General features: G+C 35.7%; 1 protein-coding gene across 1 annotated transcript in view; it reads right to left on the bottom strand.

Moving 5' to 3' along the window:
• The window catches only part of LRBA (LPS responsive beige-like anchor protein), a 769624-nt gene that overhangs the window by 507936 nt on the left and 247112 nt on the right, over window positions 1-14576 (bottom strand). The window contains exon 36 of the mRNA XM_049905216.1: window positions 4031-4095. Within this exon, the coding sequence (XP_049761173.1) occupies window positions 4031-4095 (65 nt within the window). The remainder of the gene's footprint in view (window positions 1-4030; window positions 4096-14576) is intronic.

Below are 14576 nucleotides of genomic sequence, written 5' to 3'. Positions count from 1 at the left end.
CAAGGGCTTCATTTTACTTGGGGCCACAATCAATGCCCATGGAAGCCGCACTCAAGAAATCAAATGATGTAATGCATTGGGCAAATCTGCTGCAAAAGACCCCTTTAAAGTGTTTAAAAGCAAACATGTCACTTTGAGGACTAAGGTGCACCTGTCCCAAGCCATAGTGTTTCCAATCACCTCATATGCATGCAAAAACTGGACAATGAATAAGAAGACCCAAGGAGAACTGATGCCCTTGAGTTGTGGTGTTGGCAAAAAATATTGAATATACCATGGACTGCCAGAAGGACGAACAAATCTGTCTTGGAAGAAGTATAGCCAGAATGCTCCTTCGATGCAAGTATGGCAAGACTCAGGAGGGATCACTCCCCAGAAAAGGACATTGTCATGGACTGAATTATGTCCCCCCAAAATATGTGTCAACTTGGTTAGGCCATGATTCCCAGTATCGTGTGGCCATCCTCCATTTTGTGATTTTAATTTTCCTATGTGTTGTAAATCCTATTCTCTCCTTGTGGTTAATGAGGCAAGATTAGAATATGTTAAAGAGAATTAGGGTAGAATTGTAACACTCTTACTAAGGTTACATCCCTGATCCAATGTAAAGGGCGTTTCCTTGGGCTATGGCCTCCAACACTTTTTATCTAAAAAGAGATAAAAGAAAAGGGAAGCAAGTAAAGAGGGGGCGGCCTCATACCACCAAGAAAGCAGCACTGGGAGAAGAGTGTGTCCTTTGGACCCAGGGTCCCTGCACCTGAGAAGCTCCCTAACCAGGAGAAGACTGATGACAAGGACTTTACTCCAGAACCAACAGAGAGAGGAAGCCTTCCCCTGGAGCTGATAAGGCCCTGAATTTGGACTTGTAGCCTTAAACTGTGAGAGAATAAATTTCTCTCTGTTAAAGGCACCCACTTGTGGTATTATAGGAGTGCTAGATGACTAAGACAGGTACCATGTTTGGTAAAGTTGAAGGTCAGTGAAAAAGAAGAAGAGCCTCAATGAGAAGGACTGCCACGGTGGCTGCAACAATGGGCTCAAACATAGCAACGATTGTGAGGGTGACTAGGCAGTGTTTCGTCCTGTCGTACATAGGGTCACTATGAGTCAGAACAGGCTTGAACGCACCTAACAACAACAGTCAGATACCTGATTATATGCCAACAATCATACACATGCACACACAAACACACACACAGAGGAAGGTCTTAAATACTTTCCCACATTATAGTGTCTTCAGATATTCTGTATCCTCTATTTGGAATGCTTTTCATAAAAATACTTTTCAAAAATCCTCCATTTCATCCACAACTCCCAATTTTCCACTGTCTATATGACTAACCCCCTACTCATCCTTTAAAACACATCTAAAAAATCAGGTTCCCTAGGGAAGTTTTACCTGACTCTTCCATAAATTAAGGACTCTTTCTCTGTGTCACCTTAGTACTCTGACCTTACATACCTCTATCATAAAATTTAACATTTACATTCATTTGTTCCCAATACTAGTTGCAAACACCTATAAATATTTGCTGAATGAAAGAATTTTACAGGATTTAATATTGAAGTTACTAATACATTTTTCTTCCTTTTCTATAACATTAACAAGAGAGAGAAGCTGGATTACTAGTTACTAACTTAAGCAGTTACTGTTGTGATAAGGTCATTCTCCCAACAACACTAGACAAAGCACCATAAAGAAACACGCCTGAAACAATAACTTCTCAGAATGCTATTTTCAAGGGCAGCCAAAAACAAATTTTATTCTATAGTTCTGGGGTCTTCAGTTCCATTAACCCAAAATCAGCTGCCACAAAATGTTCACAAAGTGATCCTCTCGTCATTTCCCCAACACTCTTTTACCTCCTAATTCTTTCACTCTTTTTTTCTTCCCTTCTCACGACTCAATTTTCTTTTCTCGAATCCTTCTGTCTTTGCTCTTCATTGTTATTATTAAGTTGCCATTAATTCCAACTCATGGTGAACTCACATGTACAGAATAGAACTGTGTCCTATAGGGTTTTCAAGGCCATGACCTTTTATCTTAAAAGCTAGTAAGCTGCCATCTAAGATGCATCAATTGGTCTTAACCCACCTGGAGCAAAGGAGAATGAAGAACACCAAAGACACAACATTAACTATAAGCCCAAGAGACAGAAAGGGACACATAAACCAGAGACTCCATCAGCCTGAGTCCAGAAGAACTAGATATTGCCCAGCTACCACCAATGACCACCTTACAGAGAACACAACAAAGAAGCCCTGATGGAGCAGAAGAAAAGTGGGATGCAGAGCTCAAATTCTAGTAAAAAGATCAGACTTAATGGTCTAACTGGAGGGACCCCAGAGGTCATGGCCCATGAACTCTCTGTTATCCCAAAACTAAAGCCATTTCTGAAGCCAATTCTTCAGACAAAGATTAGTCTGGACTATTTTTATAAGACATAAAATGATACCAGTGAGGAGTGTCCTTCTTAGCCTAAGTAGACAAATGAGACTACGTGGGCAGCTCCTGTCTGGAGGCAAGATGAGAAGGCAGAGGGGGACAGGAGCAGGTTGAACAGACACAGGAATACAGGGTGGAGAGAAGGTGTGTGCTGTCACATTGTAGGCAGAGCAACTAGGGTCACCTAACAGTATGTGTGTAAGTTTTTGTATGAGAAACTGACATGAATTGTAAGTTTTCATTTAAAGCACAATTAAGAAAAAAAGACTGACAAATTAAAAAAAAAATACCTTTACAGCAACATCTAGACTAGTAAAATAAAAAAAGACTGTGACCTTTCAGAAAGAGATCACCAGGCCTTAATTACAATGCACCTCTGAGCGGACCTGAACCACCAACCTTTCAGTTAGTAGTCCAGGGCCTAACTATTTATGCCACCCAGGAACTGTCTTTGTTCTTTTCTTTGTTAATATTTTATTGTGTTTTAGCTGAAAGTTTACACAGTCAATCAGGTTTCCATTTAACAATATTTATACAAATTGTTCTGTGACATTGGTTACAATTTTCACAATATGTCAGCATTCTCACTATTTCCATTCTGTTGGTTCTGTTTGCATTCATCTGGCTTCTCTTCCTCTCCTCGCCTTTCTCTTTGTTCCTTAAGTGAAAATGATACCTACTTACTCCCTGTTATGGACTAAAATTTTGCTGTAAACCAAACATATGTGTTGTAAACCCTAACCCTATGTCTGTGGATAAACTGGAATTGACTCCACAGCAATGAGTTTATACATATGGATGTAATCCCATTTAGGAACAGAGTTTTCTTTGTTATGCTAATGAGGCCATATCCGTACTGGAGTGTCTTAAACTAGTCACTTTTGAGCTAGAAGCAGATGAGGCATAGAAACAAAAGAGCAGGAATGGGGGGAAGAGAGATGCCACGTGGAGATCTTCGAGGAATACCAAGAAGAATGCCAGAAGCTGAGACACAGATTTCCCCCAGACGAGACAGAGAGAACCTTCCCCTAGAGCTGGCACCCTGAATTCAGACTTTTAGCCTCCTAAACTGTAAGAAAATATACTTCTGTTCGTTGAAGCCACCCTTTTGTGGTATTTCTGTTACAGCAGCACTAAGAAATTAAGACACTCCCTCATTAAAACACAAAATAAATTCATCCCACCTCCACCTTTTGGACATTCCATGACATTAGAGGGACAATAATGACAACAGAGATAATAATGTCATCTCAGTCTAATTATTGGTTCTACTAACAGAACCTATAGAAAGTTCCAATAAGTATGATTTCTCCTATGTCTTCTAAAAGAATCGTTTCAGTTTACTTTTGCCAAACTCAGCCACAATTATTAAAAAATAAAAAACAGACCCTTATCATTAAGCAACTAACTATGAAAACATCAAAATGACTGAATATTGACATAGCTGTAATAGTCAATACCTGAGATTTCCATATTAGTATTTACAAAAACAACAAATATAGTACCCAAAAACATCAGTTCTAATGGCAAAATACAATAAGATTTTAAGACAAAATATAAATGGATATAAAATAAATTACTTACCTTCCTTCATTCACAAGTTCAATAAAAGCAAGGCCTGCATTCTTCTGAATAGAATTCTGCCACTCCTGAAAAGTAGCAGAAAATAGCTGAAAATTTTTACTCAACAGGTTATTTCCTTTAAAACAATAATAATGAAAAATATTACCCATATCAATTTCATATGCTGGCCCTAAAAGAAAAACTTTTGTCAATCGTGCCACCCATCTGTTTCAACCTCGTAAACACATGAATAGTTGATATTGAAAAGTACACTAAATAAGTTAGCATAGTTCGATTAAATATACACTAAATAAGCTTATCTATATTTATCTTTCCCTTGTTCTATACTCTGATAAAAAAAAAAAAAATTTTTTTTTTTTTAGGTTAACTAAAATGGTCGCCTACTACTAGAATGGTTCAAAGGTGTTAAATGTAACAGTGTCGTACAGTCATAACAGAAATTTTAAGGTACACCCTTTCAAATAAAACATGTCATCAAAAGAGATTTATGAGAACAATTATTCATACACAATATTTCAAATTTTGATAATTTGTGATTTGATATATATATTGATCCCTGCAATTACATACTGAAATCTTCCAGTTACAAAAGCCACATAAAACAAGAAATGAAATCTCCCTAGACTATGTTAATATCACTAGAAAAAGATGAAACACATGAGGTATTGGTATAAACTATTGACAAATGTAAAAAACTAGTGATTAATTTAAGGCTTATCTGTTAGATTCAAAAAAATTATTTTTTCCTGTACAATCAGAATAACGCAGTTTTAATCTCTCCATTTCAAGGTTATCTGATTAGCAACCTCAACTTCATCTACAACCTTAATTCCTCCTTGCCATGCAACATAACATACTCACAGGATATGGTCATCTTTAGAAGCTACTATTCTGCTTATCTTTTATGGGGCAGTTCTACTCTGTTCTATAGGGTCGCTATGAGTCGGAATCAACTCGACGGCACTGGGTATTATCCTGCTTATCCGAGTGGGGAAAGGCCATAAAATCATAAGCAGGAATCCTGCCCAAGAGAGAGAGGAGCTAGGTGGAATGTAGACCTTGAAACACAGTAAACTTCAGACAATACCCACAGTGTGAAGGAACAAAGCAGAACAGCAACACAAGTGAAAGGACTGCTGATCAGTGGTTAAAAGCCCTGAATCAATTGTCATGCTATGCCCACTCATTGTTTACATGGTTATATTTCCATATGGTGTGAGAGCTCTCAAGAATAAGACCGTTAGATTTAGTTACCAAAGAGTCACTTGTTGAACTTGGTGAACCTGAACTTCATAGTACCTCTCAAAAGTATATTACTTGCTTTCTTTACAGTTCTAAATTAAGTAATTTGCATTTTACTCTTGTTACAGACAAAAATAAAACTTAAAAATTAGCTGCCCTTATGCTTCATCTTCATATATGTATTCATCATTGTGCCTTCCCTATAAAGGGCAAAGAATATACTGAATTAAATAAAATATACTATATACAGCCACTTACAACATTTTATATAGGAAAATGATTATGTTATTTTAAAAATTAACTTGGCAGCAGAATGCTGGGTGAAGAATTTAATATCAACAAGACCAGGTAAAATATGCCTGAATCATCCAGAAATGGAGGGACAGAGGCCTAAAAACCGAAAAGACCAACTGACATAAAAAAATAAATAAAGGTGAAAGCCAAGAAACCTCTCAAAGAAAAAAATTAATAACATTTTCATTTCTACAAGAATCATGTCATTTGATTCCTTTCAAACCATCTTATAAGACAGTCCAGATGCCATTATTATTAGCCACCAATTTTACAGATGAGTGAACTGAAGTTCAGAATTTCAGTTAACAGACCCAAAGTGAAAAAAAAAAAAAACCTATTTAATCTTAAAGTGATTACTCAAATCTAGGTTTTGTAACTAGAAATCTTACACACTTTCCACTCTATTGTGTTGGATATCAAATCCGTCAAAGAGGATGAATCACAGATATATCCATTTGCCACACATTTACTGCAGGCCTAAGATGTACCAGGGATTTTGCAAAATGTTGGGATTTACAAAAACTGAATAAGACATAAACACTGACTTCAAGCATACCACTTATTAAATAAAGATTACCTACTACGATGAATTCAAGAATAATACTACATAAAAACAATAAAAGCAGCAGAAGAGAGGGAATTATTTAACCTATCATCAGAGAAGAAATTCAAAAGGAGATAGCACCTTAATTATGCTTTAAAGGTTGAACAGATAAACAAGGTAAAAATTAACAGTGTGCAAAGACAAATGTAAAATACGAAAAATGGCTGGAGCAATAAGAGATGAAGAATTGAAGGAGTGTAATGTGCTTAGGAAGGGTGAAGAGTACTAAAAAAAAGTTAAGCTACAGAGAAATAAAGGAATCAGATTATGACAAGAAATCACTTTTGGGGCTCCAGAATATAGAGTGAGGGTCATGACCTGATGTGTTACACTGAGTTTATGACATAACTGGACATTTAACTAGAAGTATCATTTTGGCAAAGAGGGCTATGACATATCTCAATCAAACCTGAAAAATATGACATTAGGAATCATTAGCATAGAGGCAATGTTCACAGCAATCCTGAAAATAGATTATAGAAAAATAGAAATTCTCCTTGGGGGGAAAAAATTCTAGTGAATATAAATAAGGAATATAAATTAGAACACTGAAAATTATGGCTCAGAGGGTAGTCACAATTAGTGGGGATGGGGTTGGAGTGGGAAAGAAGAACATCAAAGAAAATCAAACATGGAAGAAATTTCTTGTTTGTTTTGAAAGGAGACACACCACCACAGAAATGAAAGGAAAAAGAATTCAATAAGTAGTAATTCAACACCTCAATAAGCAAAGTACACTTTCGCATAAAAAGTGACGAAGAATGATTGAGAAAATAAGAAAGACCAGTGAATTTTGCTAGATCAATTATGAGCTGGGAATCTAAAGTTCACTACCCTATGATTAGGGATAGATTATAAACCTATTAACTATACTCTTTATGAACAGTTTATACATTTCAAAAAGGCGGTAAAGAGTAATAACACTCAAAATGGTGGAGTAGGAAGCTCTAGAGCATAAGAGACCTGTGACACACCATTCAGTATACTAATATACACATCACAGGAGTCCCAAAATGAAAAAAGAGAAAGCAGCAGAAAAAAATAATTCAAGAAATAACAGCCAAAAACTTCCAAAGGTTGATGAAAGACAAGAATACACATCCACAAAGCTCAGCAAACCCCAAGAAGGATAACCTCAAAGAGTTCCACACCAAACCCATTATAGCCGGATTGTCAAAAACCAAAAACAAAGAGAATCTTGAAAACAGCAAGACAGAAGTGAATCACATCATGTACAAGGGATCCTCAATAACATTAACATCTGATTTCTTATCAGAAACCATGGAAGCCAGGAGGCAGTGAGATGATATATTTAAAGTGCTGAAAAAAGGAGAAAAAAAAAAAAGTCAATCACAAATTCAATATTTGACATAACGATTCTTCAAGAATGACTGCAAAATTAAGACATTACCAAATAAACAATAGCTGAGAGAGTTTATTACCGTTAGACCTGCCTCACAAGAAATGCTATCAGAATCATAAGAAAAAATACAAAGCACCAATAAAGGTAACTACATTAAAAAAAAAAAAAAAATTTTTTTTTTTTAAAGCAAGTATTACTGTACTTTTGGTTTCTAACTCCTTTTCATATATGATTTAAAAGACAAATGCATAAAACAATTATAAATCTATGTGGGCACACAATGTATAAAAACATAATTTGTGACAACAATATGAAGGAGGGGGGACAGAAATGTACAGGAGGAGATAGTTTGTATACCATTGTAATCCCTAAGGTAAACACTAAGAAAACAACAAAAGTTTACCAAAAAAAGAAAGGAATCAAAATGATACACTACAAAAATTCAACTAAATACCCCCCCAAAAAAACACAAAAAAACCCAGTAATAGAGAATTAAGGAACAAAGAATATATAAGACATACAGAAAACAAATAGCTAAATGGCAAACATAAATTCTTCTTTACCAGTAATAACTTTAAATGTAAATGGTTTAAAAGAAAAAAAACAAGAGACTGGTAAATTGCATTTTTTTTTTAAATCCATGTATATGCTCTCTAAAGGAGACCCACTTTTGATATAAAGACAAAAAGAGGTTAAAAGTAAAAGAATGGAAACAGATATTTCACACAAATAGTAAGCAAAAGAGAATTGTAGTGGCTATCTTATTATCAGAAAAATAAACTTTAAATCAAAAAATGTTACAAGAGAAAAATCACATTATATTTTAATAAAAGATTCCATCCCACAAGAAGATATAACAATTATAAACATATATGTACTTGCAATCAACAACAAAGCCTCAAAATATATGAAGCTAAAAATGACAGAATTGAACGGAAAAATAGACAACTGTGCAATAACAGAGACAGAAAGTAAAATAAAAGGGGGTTAGGTGGAGGGGGTAATCAGAAGTTATTGTTTGATGGGTACAGAGTTTCTGTTTTAGATGATAAAAAAAGATCTGGTAGTAGTAGTGAAGGTTATACAACATTGTTTACGTTTTTAATGCCACTGAATTGTACACTCAAAAATGATTAAGATGTTAAATTCTATGTAACATATATTTTACCACAAAAAAATTTGTAAAATAAATATAAATTAAAAAAAATAATAAACCTAGGAAGGCAGTTGACCAGCAGAACATGTACAAATTAATTTTTTTGAATCCTCATCTTAAAACATATATATAATTAATGTTACTCTAATAAGGCTGGGCCTGCACAAGCTGAAAGGTAGCTAGATTTAAGAAATCGCAATGTGTGTGTGTTTATGTGTGTGTGAGTATATATACACATATATACACAAATACATACATATACATGTATTTTAAAAGATCTAGAAATACTTGTGATATTTATATTCCTTAACATTCCCCTTGTATGCTGCCTATATAATATTCCTAAACTGGTCTCTTTTTGTTCTTTTTGCAAAAAAGCCAATACAAAGAACTATGTAAGATTACTTCCCATTGCTCACCATAAAACATATTCATATTTTCTGAATATAATACTGCTAATACTTTTAAATTTCATGCAATTTCACCCCTGATGGTTGCTCTATGTCACTCCAGAACTCTTATTTTTTACAACTCATCATTTCTCTTCTACTTTTTTGCTTTTACCCGCACTTTGGTACTACTTTCTTTTGTGTTTTGAAATCCCAAGGTGGTTCTATTCCATAAATACTGTCCATAAGATGATATTAACAGAATATATTAGTTAGACATAAGAGGGCGAGATTTATTAAGATGATAAAGCAATGTGCAGTTTAGAAAGACTGATTCTGACACTGATAGAATATGACTTTGGACAGATAACTTTACATCTCCAGGTCTTACACACCCTCTTCAAAAAATCCCTTGCAGCTACATTTTATGATTCTGTAATTTATGAACATGAGGAATTAATGTCTTATATGACTACAATATATTCACTCTCAAATTCAGTTGCTACCCGACTGAAATAATATTTTATGTATCTTTCAAAGAGATAAACCAAATCAAGTATAAAACAGAAATACCTGTTTAACTTAAAACCTCTTTCCTCCCATAAAAATGAGATAAACAGGAAATTCAAAGGGAAGCAGTCAAATTCTATGCAGGAGTACATTCCAGAGAGAAGTGTCATGCCCTTCTCACTTCTCAGAAAGTAGGAGGAAGAGGATGGAGAAAAGCAAAAACTCCAGGTAAGTTTCTTGATCCTGGTACAAAGGGTCCCACTGCTCACTTCCAAGGCAGAGCACAGAGAAATGCCAAGCCTCAAAAGCTACCCTAAGCTTAGTAATGTACAGGCATGGTAGAAGAGAGATGGATTTAATGGTATATAGAGCTAAAACAGTTTCAAAGTTTCTCATGCCCTAGCAAGACTTAGAAAATTATCCCAGAAAGATGTGGACAGAAATAGCTAAGGCTTTGAGGAGATGAAGAGAACATAGCTATGATCACTGTGGATAGACAACAGAGATTCAGATGTGGCTGTGATGCCTCAAGGGATGTCACAGTCAAGGAAAAGCCCCATATGATCATTCCTCAGCTCTTACACCAAAGTCCTCTCAGTAAGCCACCTGGGAGTTAAAAACAGCACCAGAGTATGGGAAGACAAAACTTAAGTTCATTGGGTTTTCACTGAGATGACTCAGTTGAAGGAAAAGCTCCAAAGAGAAACTAAGTTCAGTGAAAGGAAAGTAAGGAAAGTTACTTTCCTTGCTAGAAAGAAGGAACTCAGAAAAAGGCAAGAGGGACTCTATAGAATTTTCTGTATAGAATTATTTAGATCAGTTATTGTACTTGAAAAAGTATTTCCTAGTGTTGTATTTCTCATATTCATTTTGCTGACCCAAAACTGCAACAGGGGAGGGGGGTTTTTATTATATAATTCAGATCACACTCAAAAGTCCACATAGATAAAACAGATAAAAACCTAGGGGCCACAAATTTTAAGTGAATATCTAACCATCATTTTTATATTATTTTCATGTACATTCAGAAAATGAGAGTGATGCAGTGTGTCATTTAAATTTCACACAGATTTAAAAATTACTTGGGTTACACTGAAAACTATTAAGAAAAAACAATAATAGTCTAACTACTCAAAATTTAACAGCTTAAATATTGGCATGTTACCAAAAAAAAATTTGTTTTAATTAAAACCAAATTAGATAAAATAGAAGATCAAGTAGAAATACAAATCTTACATACTCATGGATATTACTATAAAAAACTCACAATTCTCAAATATATCACTGAGTTTTCATTTGTCAATAATCCACTCCTATTTTCTAATATTAACATTTAATAAAATACAATATACCATGGACATAAATATGTATTACTAAGAATAGCCCATCCGAAAAGAATATAAAGTCCATGAAAATAAACAATTTCAATTTTTTAATGATAGTCCCAGCTATTAAAGCAAACAAGTTTCCTGCATAAAAAATATTTTACAGTACCTTATAGAAGTTGCCAAAACTGAAAAGAAAATTCATTAATCGTAATATCCTAAAGCATTTTTCTCCACTACACAGACAATTATCAAAGAAGGCGTTCATCTAAACAATTTCATAAACCACAGCTCAATATAACCTTTAGTGAGTTTTAATAGTTGAAAGAAAAGCTTAATGGTCATCATCTTTCATGATCATTTCAATATTTCATCACAGTATTCACAATTATATAGTGATGCAAAATGTATAGTACATTTAAAGGTCTTGGTTATCCTTCTCCCAAAGGTACTGATGAGAAAACACACGTTAAAAGCCTCAAATCCAACCACTAATGCAACTAAGTAATTTCAAAACACATTTCAGCACTTTGGAGAGGAAGGACTCAAAACAAAGCAACAGAGTCAATAATTTCATACCTGTTCTAAGCTATATTTAATTGACTATCACTTCCTAAGGCCATAATTGTTGACTAGTCAATTTTTACTAAAACATAATCTAAGATTATAAGTACTCTTAAGTCACACAACAGCAGCTAAGGTATTACATATATCTGTGCAATGCATATAATTTTAAAGATACTACATATTTATGCAAAAAAGATAATATATTTGTGTAGTATAATTTCAAAACCATACTTCTGGTGATAAATGTCATCTTTACTTAGGGGAAAAAAGACTTCAATAACATTTAACTTATGCTGTAAAACGTCATCTTTAGTTAGGGAAATAAAAAAGACTTCAATAATTAAATCTAATCCTTGCTACTTCCAATAAATAAATAAACAACCCAAACCTGTTGCCATCAAGTTGATTCCAACTCATAGCTACCCTACAGGACAGAGTAGAACTGCCTATAGAGTTTCCAAGAAGCAGCTGGTAGACTCGAACTGCTGACATTTTGGCTAGCAGCTGTAGCACTTAAGCATTACGTCAAGTACTCAAAAAAAAAAAAAGGACACCTATAAATGTCTGTATATTCATTTGTCTCAACTTCCTTAGAAAACCCTAACTTCCTTAGAAAAATCCTAACTTCCTTAGAAGTAAACTTGAATATTTCCTAAATTCTAAAATCTCCTAAAAACAATATAGTCTTAAGTGCACTACGTGAATTTTGCCTAAATTTAAAAAGCAACCTTCAAATATTGTCACTCTTGCTATTAACTGCCATTGAGTCATTTTCAACTCATATTGACCCAATGAGACAGAGCAGGACTGCCACATAGGGTTTTCCAGCCTAGAATCTTTAAGAGCAGATCACCAGATGTTTACACCTGCAAAGCTGCTGGGTAGATTTGAACCACCAACCTTTCGGTTAATAGCCGAGCACTCATTCATTGCGCCACTAGGGCTCTTTTATGCTTGGGTGGCATGAACAGTTAAGTGCTCAACTACTTACTAAAAGATTGGTGGTTTCAACCCACCCACAGGTGCCTCAGAACACGGGCGCCTCAGAACACGGGCGCCTCAGAACACGGGCGCCTCAGAACACGGGCGCCTTAGAACACGGGTGCCTCAGAACACGGGTGCCTCAGAACACAGGCCTGAAGATCTGCTTTCAAAAGGCCACAGCCTTAAAAACCCTATGGAGCAGTTCTACCCTACACACATGGGGTTGCCATGAGTTGAAACTGACTAAGGGCAACTAACAACAAAATACAGCAATGCAAGTAAAATTAGACCGAAGATTGACAAAATAAACTACACATAATCCATTTTGCCATCCTTTTACTTTACCATATTTTTGAATGCTAACATTTAATCCAGTATCATTTTTTCTACTAGTGGGATAGATTCTCTCTAAACCACATTTTAGTCTTTAAAGAAAAGCGGTATGTAATAAGAGACTTTGGATTAAACGTAGTAAAAAACAAAAACAAAGAAAAAAGGAAGAGACAACATCATACAGTACACCAAACAGGTCAAAAAACTGGAGAACCTGGGAACAAATGGATTAATGGTAACTGGCTAAGGGAACCAGAGAAAACAAATGCCACACAAGACAGTAGGAGACATCTAGTTCCGGAAGCAAATCAGTGCTTCTTCCAGACTCACAAAAGGTCAAGAATTAAAGGCAGTGAGTACCTATGAGGATGGCTGAAGGACAAGGTTGACAGCTGTTGAAATCACTCAAAGTTTGTATTAAAGCAGTTAGAATCCCAGATCCGTTCCCCCGCACTGTGTAGCCTTCCCCAGCATAATCAAACACAGAAAATTTACCTTCTGGAAAAGTTTGCATAATTTAGGACACTATACAAGGCCATACTATAAAAGTCAATAACATCGCAATGTTATCCAAGGAAATAATCTGAAACCAAACTATGGACTATGAGACTCCCAGCATCCTTCTATAAGTTGGCTCTGAGGAAAAGTTGGCAAGAAGGCATATATTATATGTAGCTCTTATTTAGTGCCACTGAGTTTGTTCTGACTCATAACGACCCTATGTACAACAGAATGAAATCCAGCCCAGTCCTGCACCATCCTCACAATCATTGTTATGATTGAGCCCACTGTTGCAGCCACTGTGTCAATCCATCTCGAGTGTCTTCTTTTTTGCTAACCTGTTTTAGCAAACCTGACGTCCTTCTCCAGGGACTGGTTCCTTCTGATACACATCGAAAGGAAATGATACAAAGTCTCACCATCCTTGCTTCCAAGGAGAACTCTGACTGTACTTCCTCCAACACAGATTTGTTTCTTCTTCTGGCAGTTCACGGAATATTCCATATTCTTCACCAATACCATAATTCAAAGGCATCAGCTCTTGTAGTTGTTGTTAAGTGCTGTGGAGTCGGTTCCAACTCATATCAACATTGCCCGGTTCTGCGCCATCCTTAGAATCGTTGTTATGCTTGAGCCCATTGTTGCAGCCACTGCGTTAATCCATTGAGGGTCTTCTTTTCTGCTGACACCGTACTTTACCAAGCACGATGTCCTTCTCCAGGGACTGATACCTCCTGACAACATGTCCAAAGTATGTAAGACACAATCTCGCCATCCTTGCTCCTAAGGAGCATTCTGCTTGTACTTCTTCCAAAACAGATTTGTTCATTCTTTTGGCAATCCGTGGTATATTCAATATTCTTCGCCAACATCACAATTCAAAGCCGTCAATTCTTCTTCAGTCTTCCTTACTCACTGTCCAGTTTTCACATGCATATGATGTGATTGGAAATACCATGGCTTGGGTCCAACCCACCTAAGTTCAAGGTGACGATTTTGCTTCTCAACACTTTAAACAGATCCTTTGCAGCGGATTTGCCCAATGCAATGCGTCTTTTGATCTCCTGACTGCTGCTTCCATGGGTGTTGATTGTGAAACCAAGTAAAATGAAATCCTTGACAACTTCAATCTTTCTCCATTTATCATGATATAGCTTACTGGTCCAGTTGTGAGGATTTTGTTTTCTTTATGTTGAGGTGTAATCCACACTGAAGGCTGTGGTCTTTGAGCTTCATTAGTAAGTCCTTCAAGTCCTCTTCACTTTCAGCAAGCAAGGT

Source organism: Elephas maximus, chromosome 13 (assembly GCF_024166365.1).
Source record: "Elephas maximus indicus isolate mEleMax1 chromosome 13, mEleMax1 primary haplotype, whole genome shotgun sequence".
NCBI classification, from domain to species: domain Eukaryota; kingdom Metazoa; phylum Chordata; class Mammalia; order Proboscidea; family Elephantidae; genus Elephas; species Elephas maximus.
This window is presented reverse-complemented; position numbering and strand designations above follow the sequence as displayed.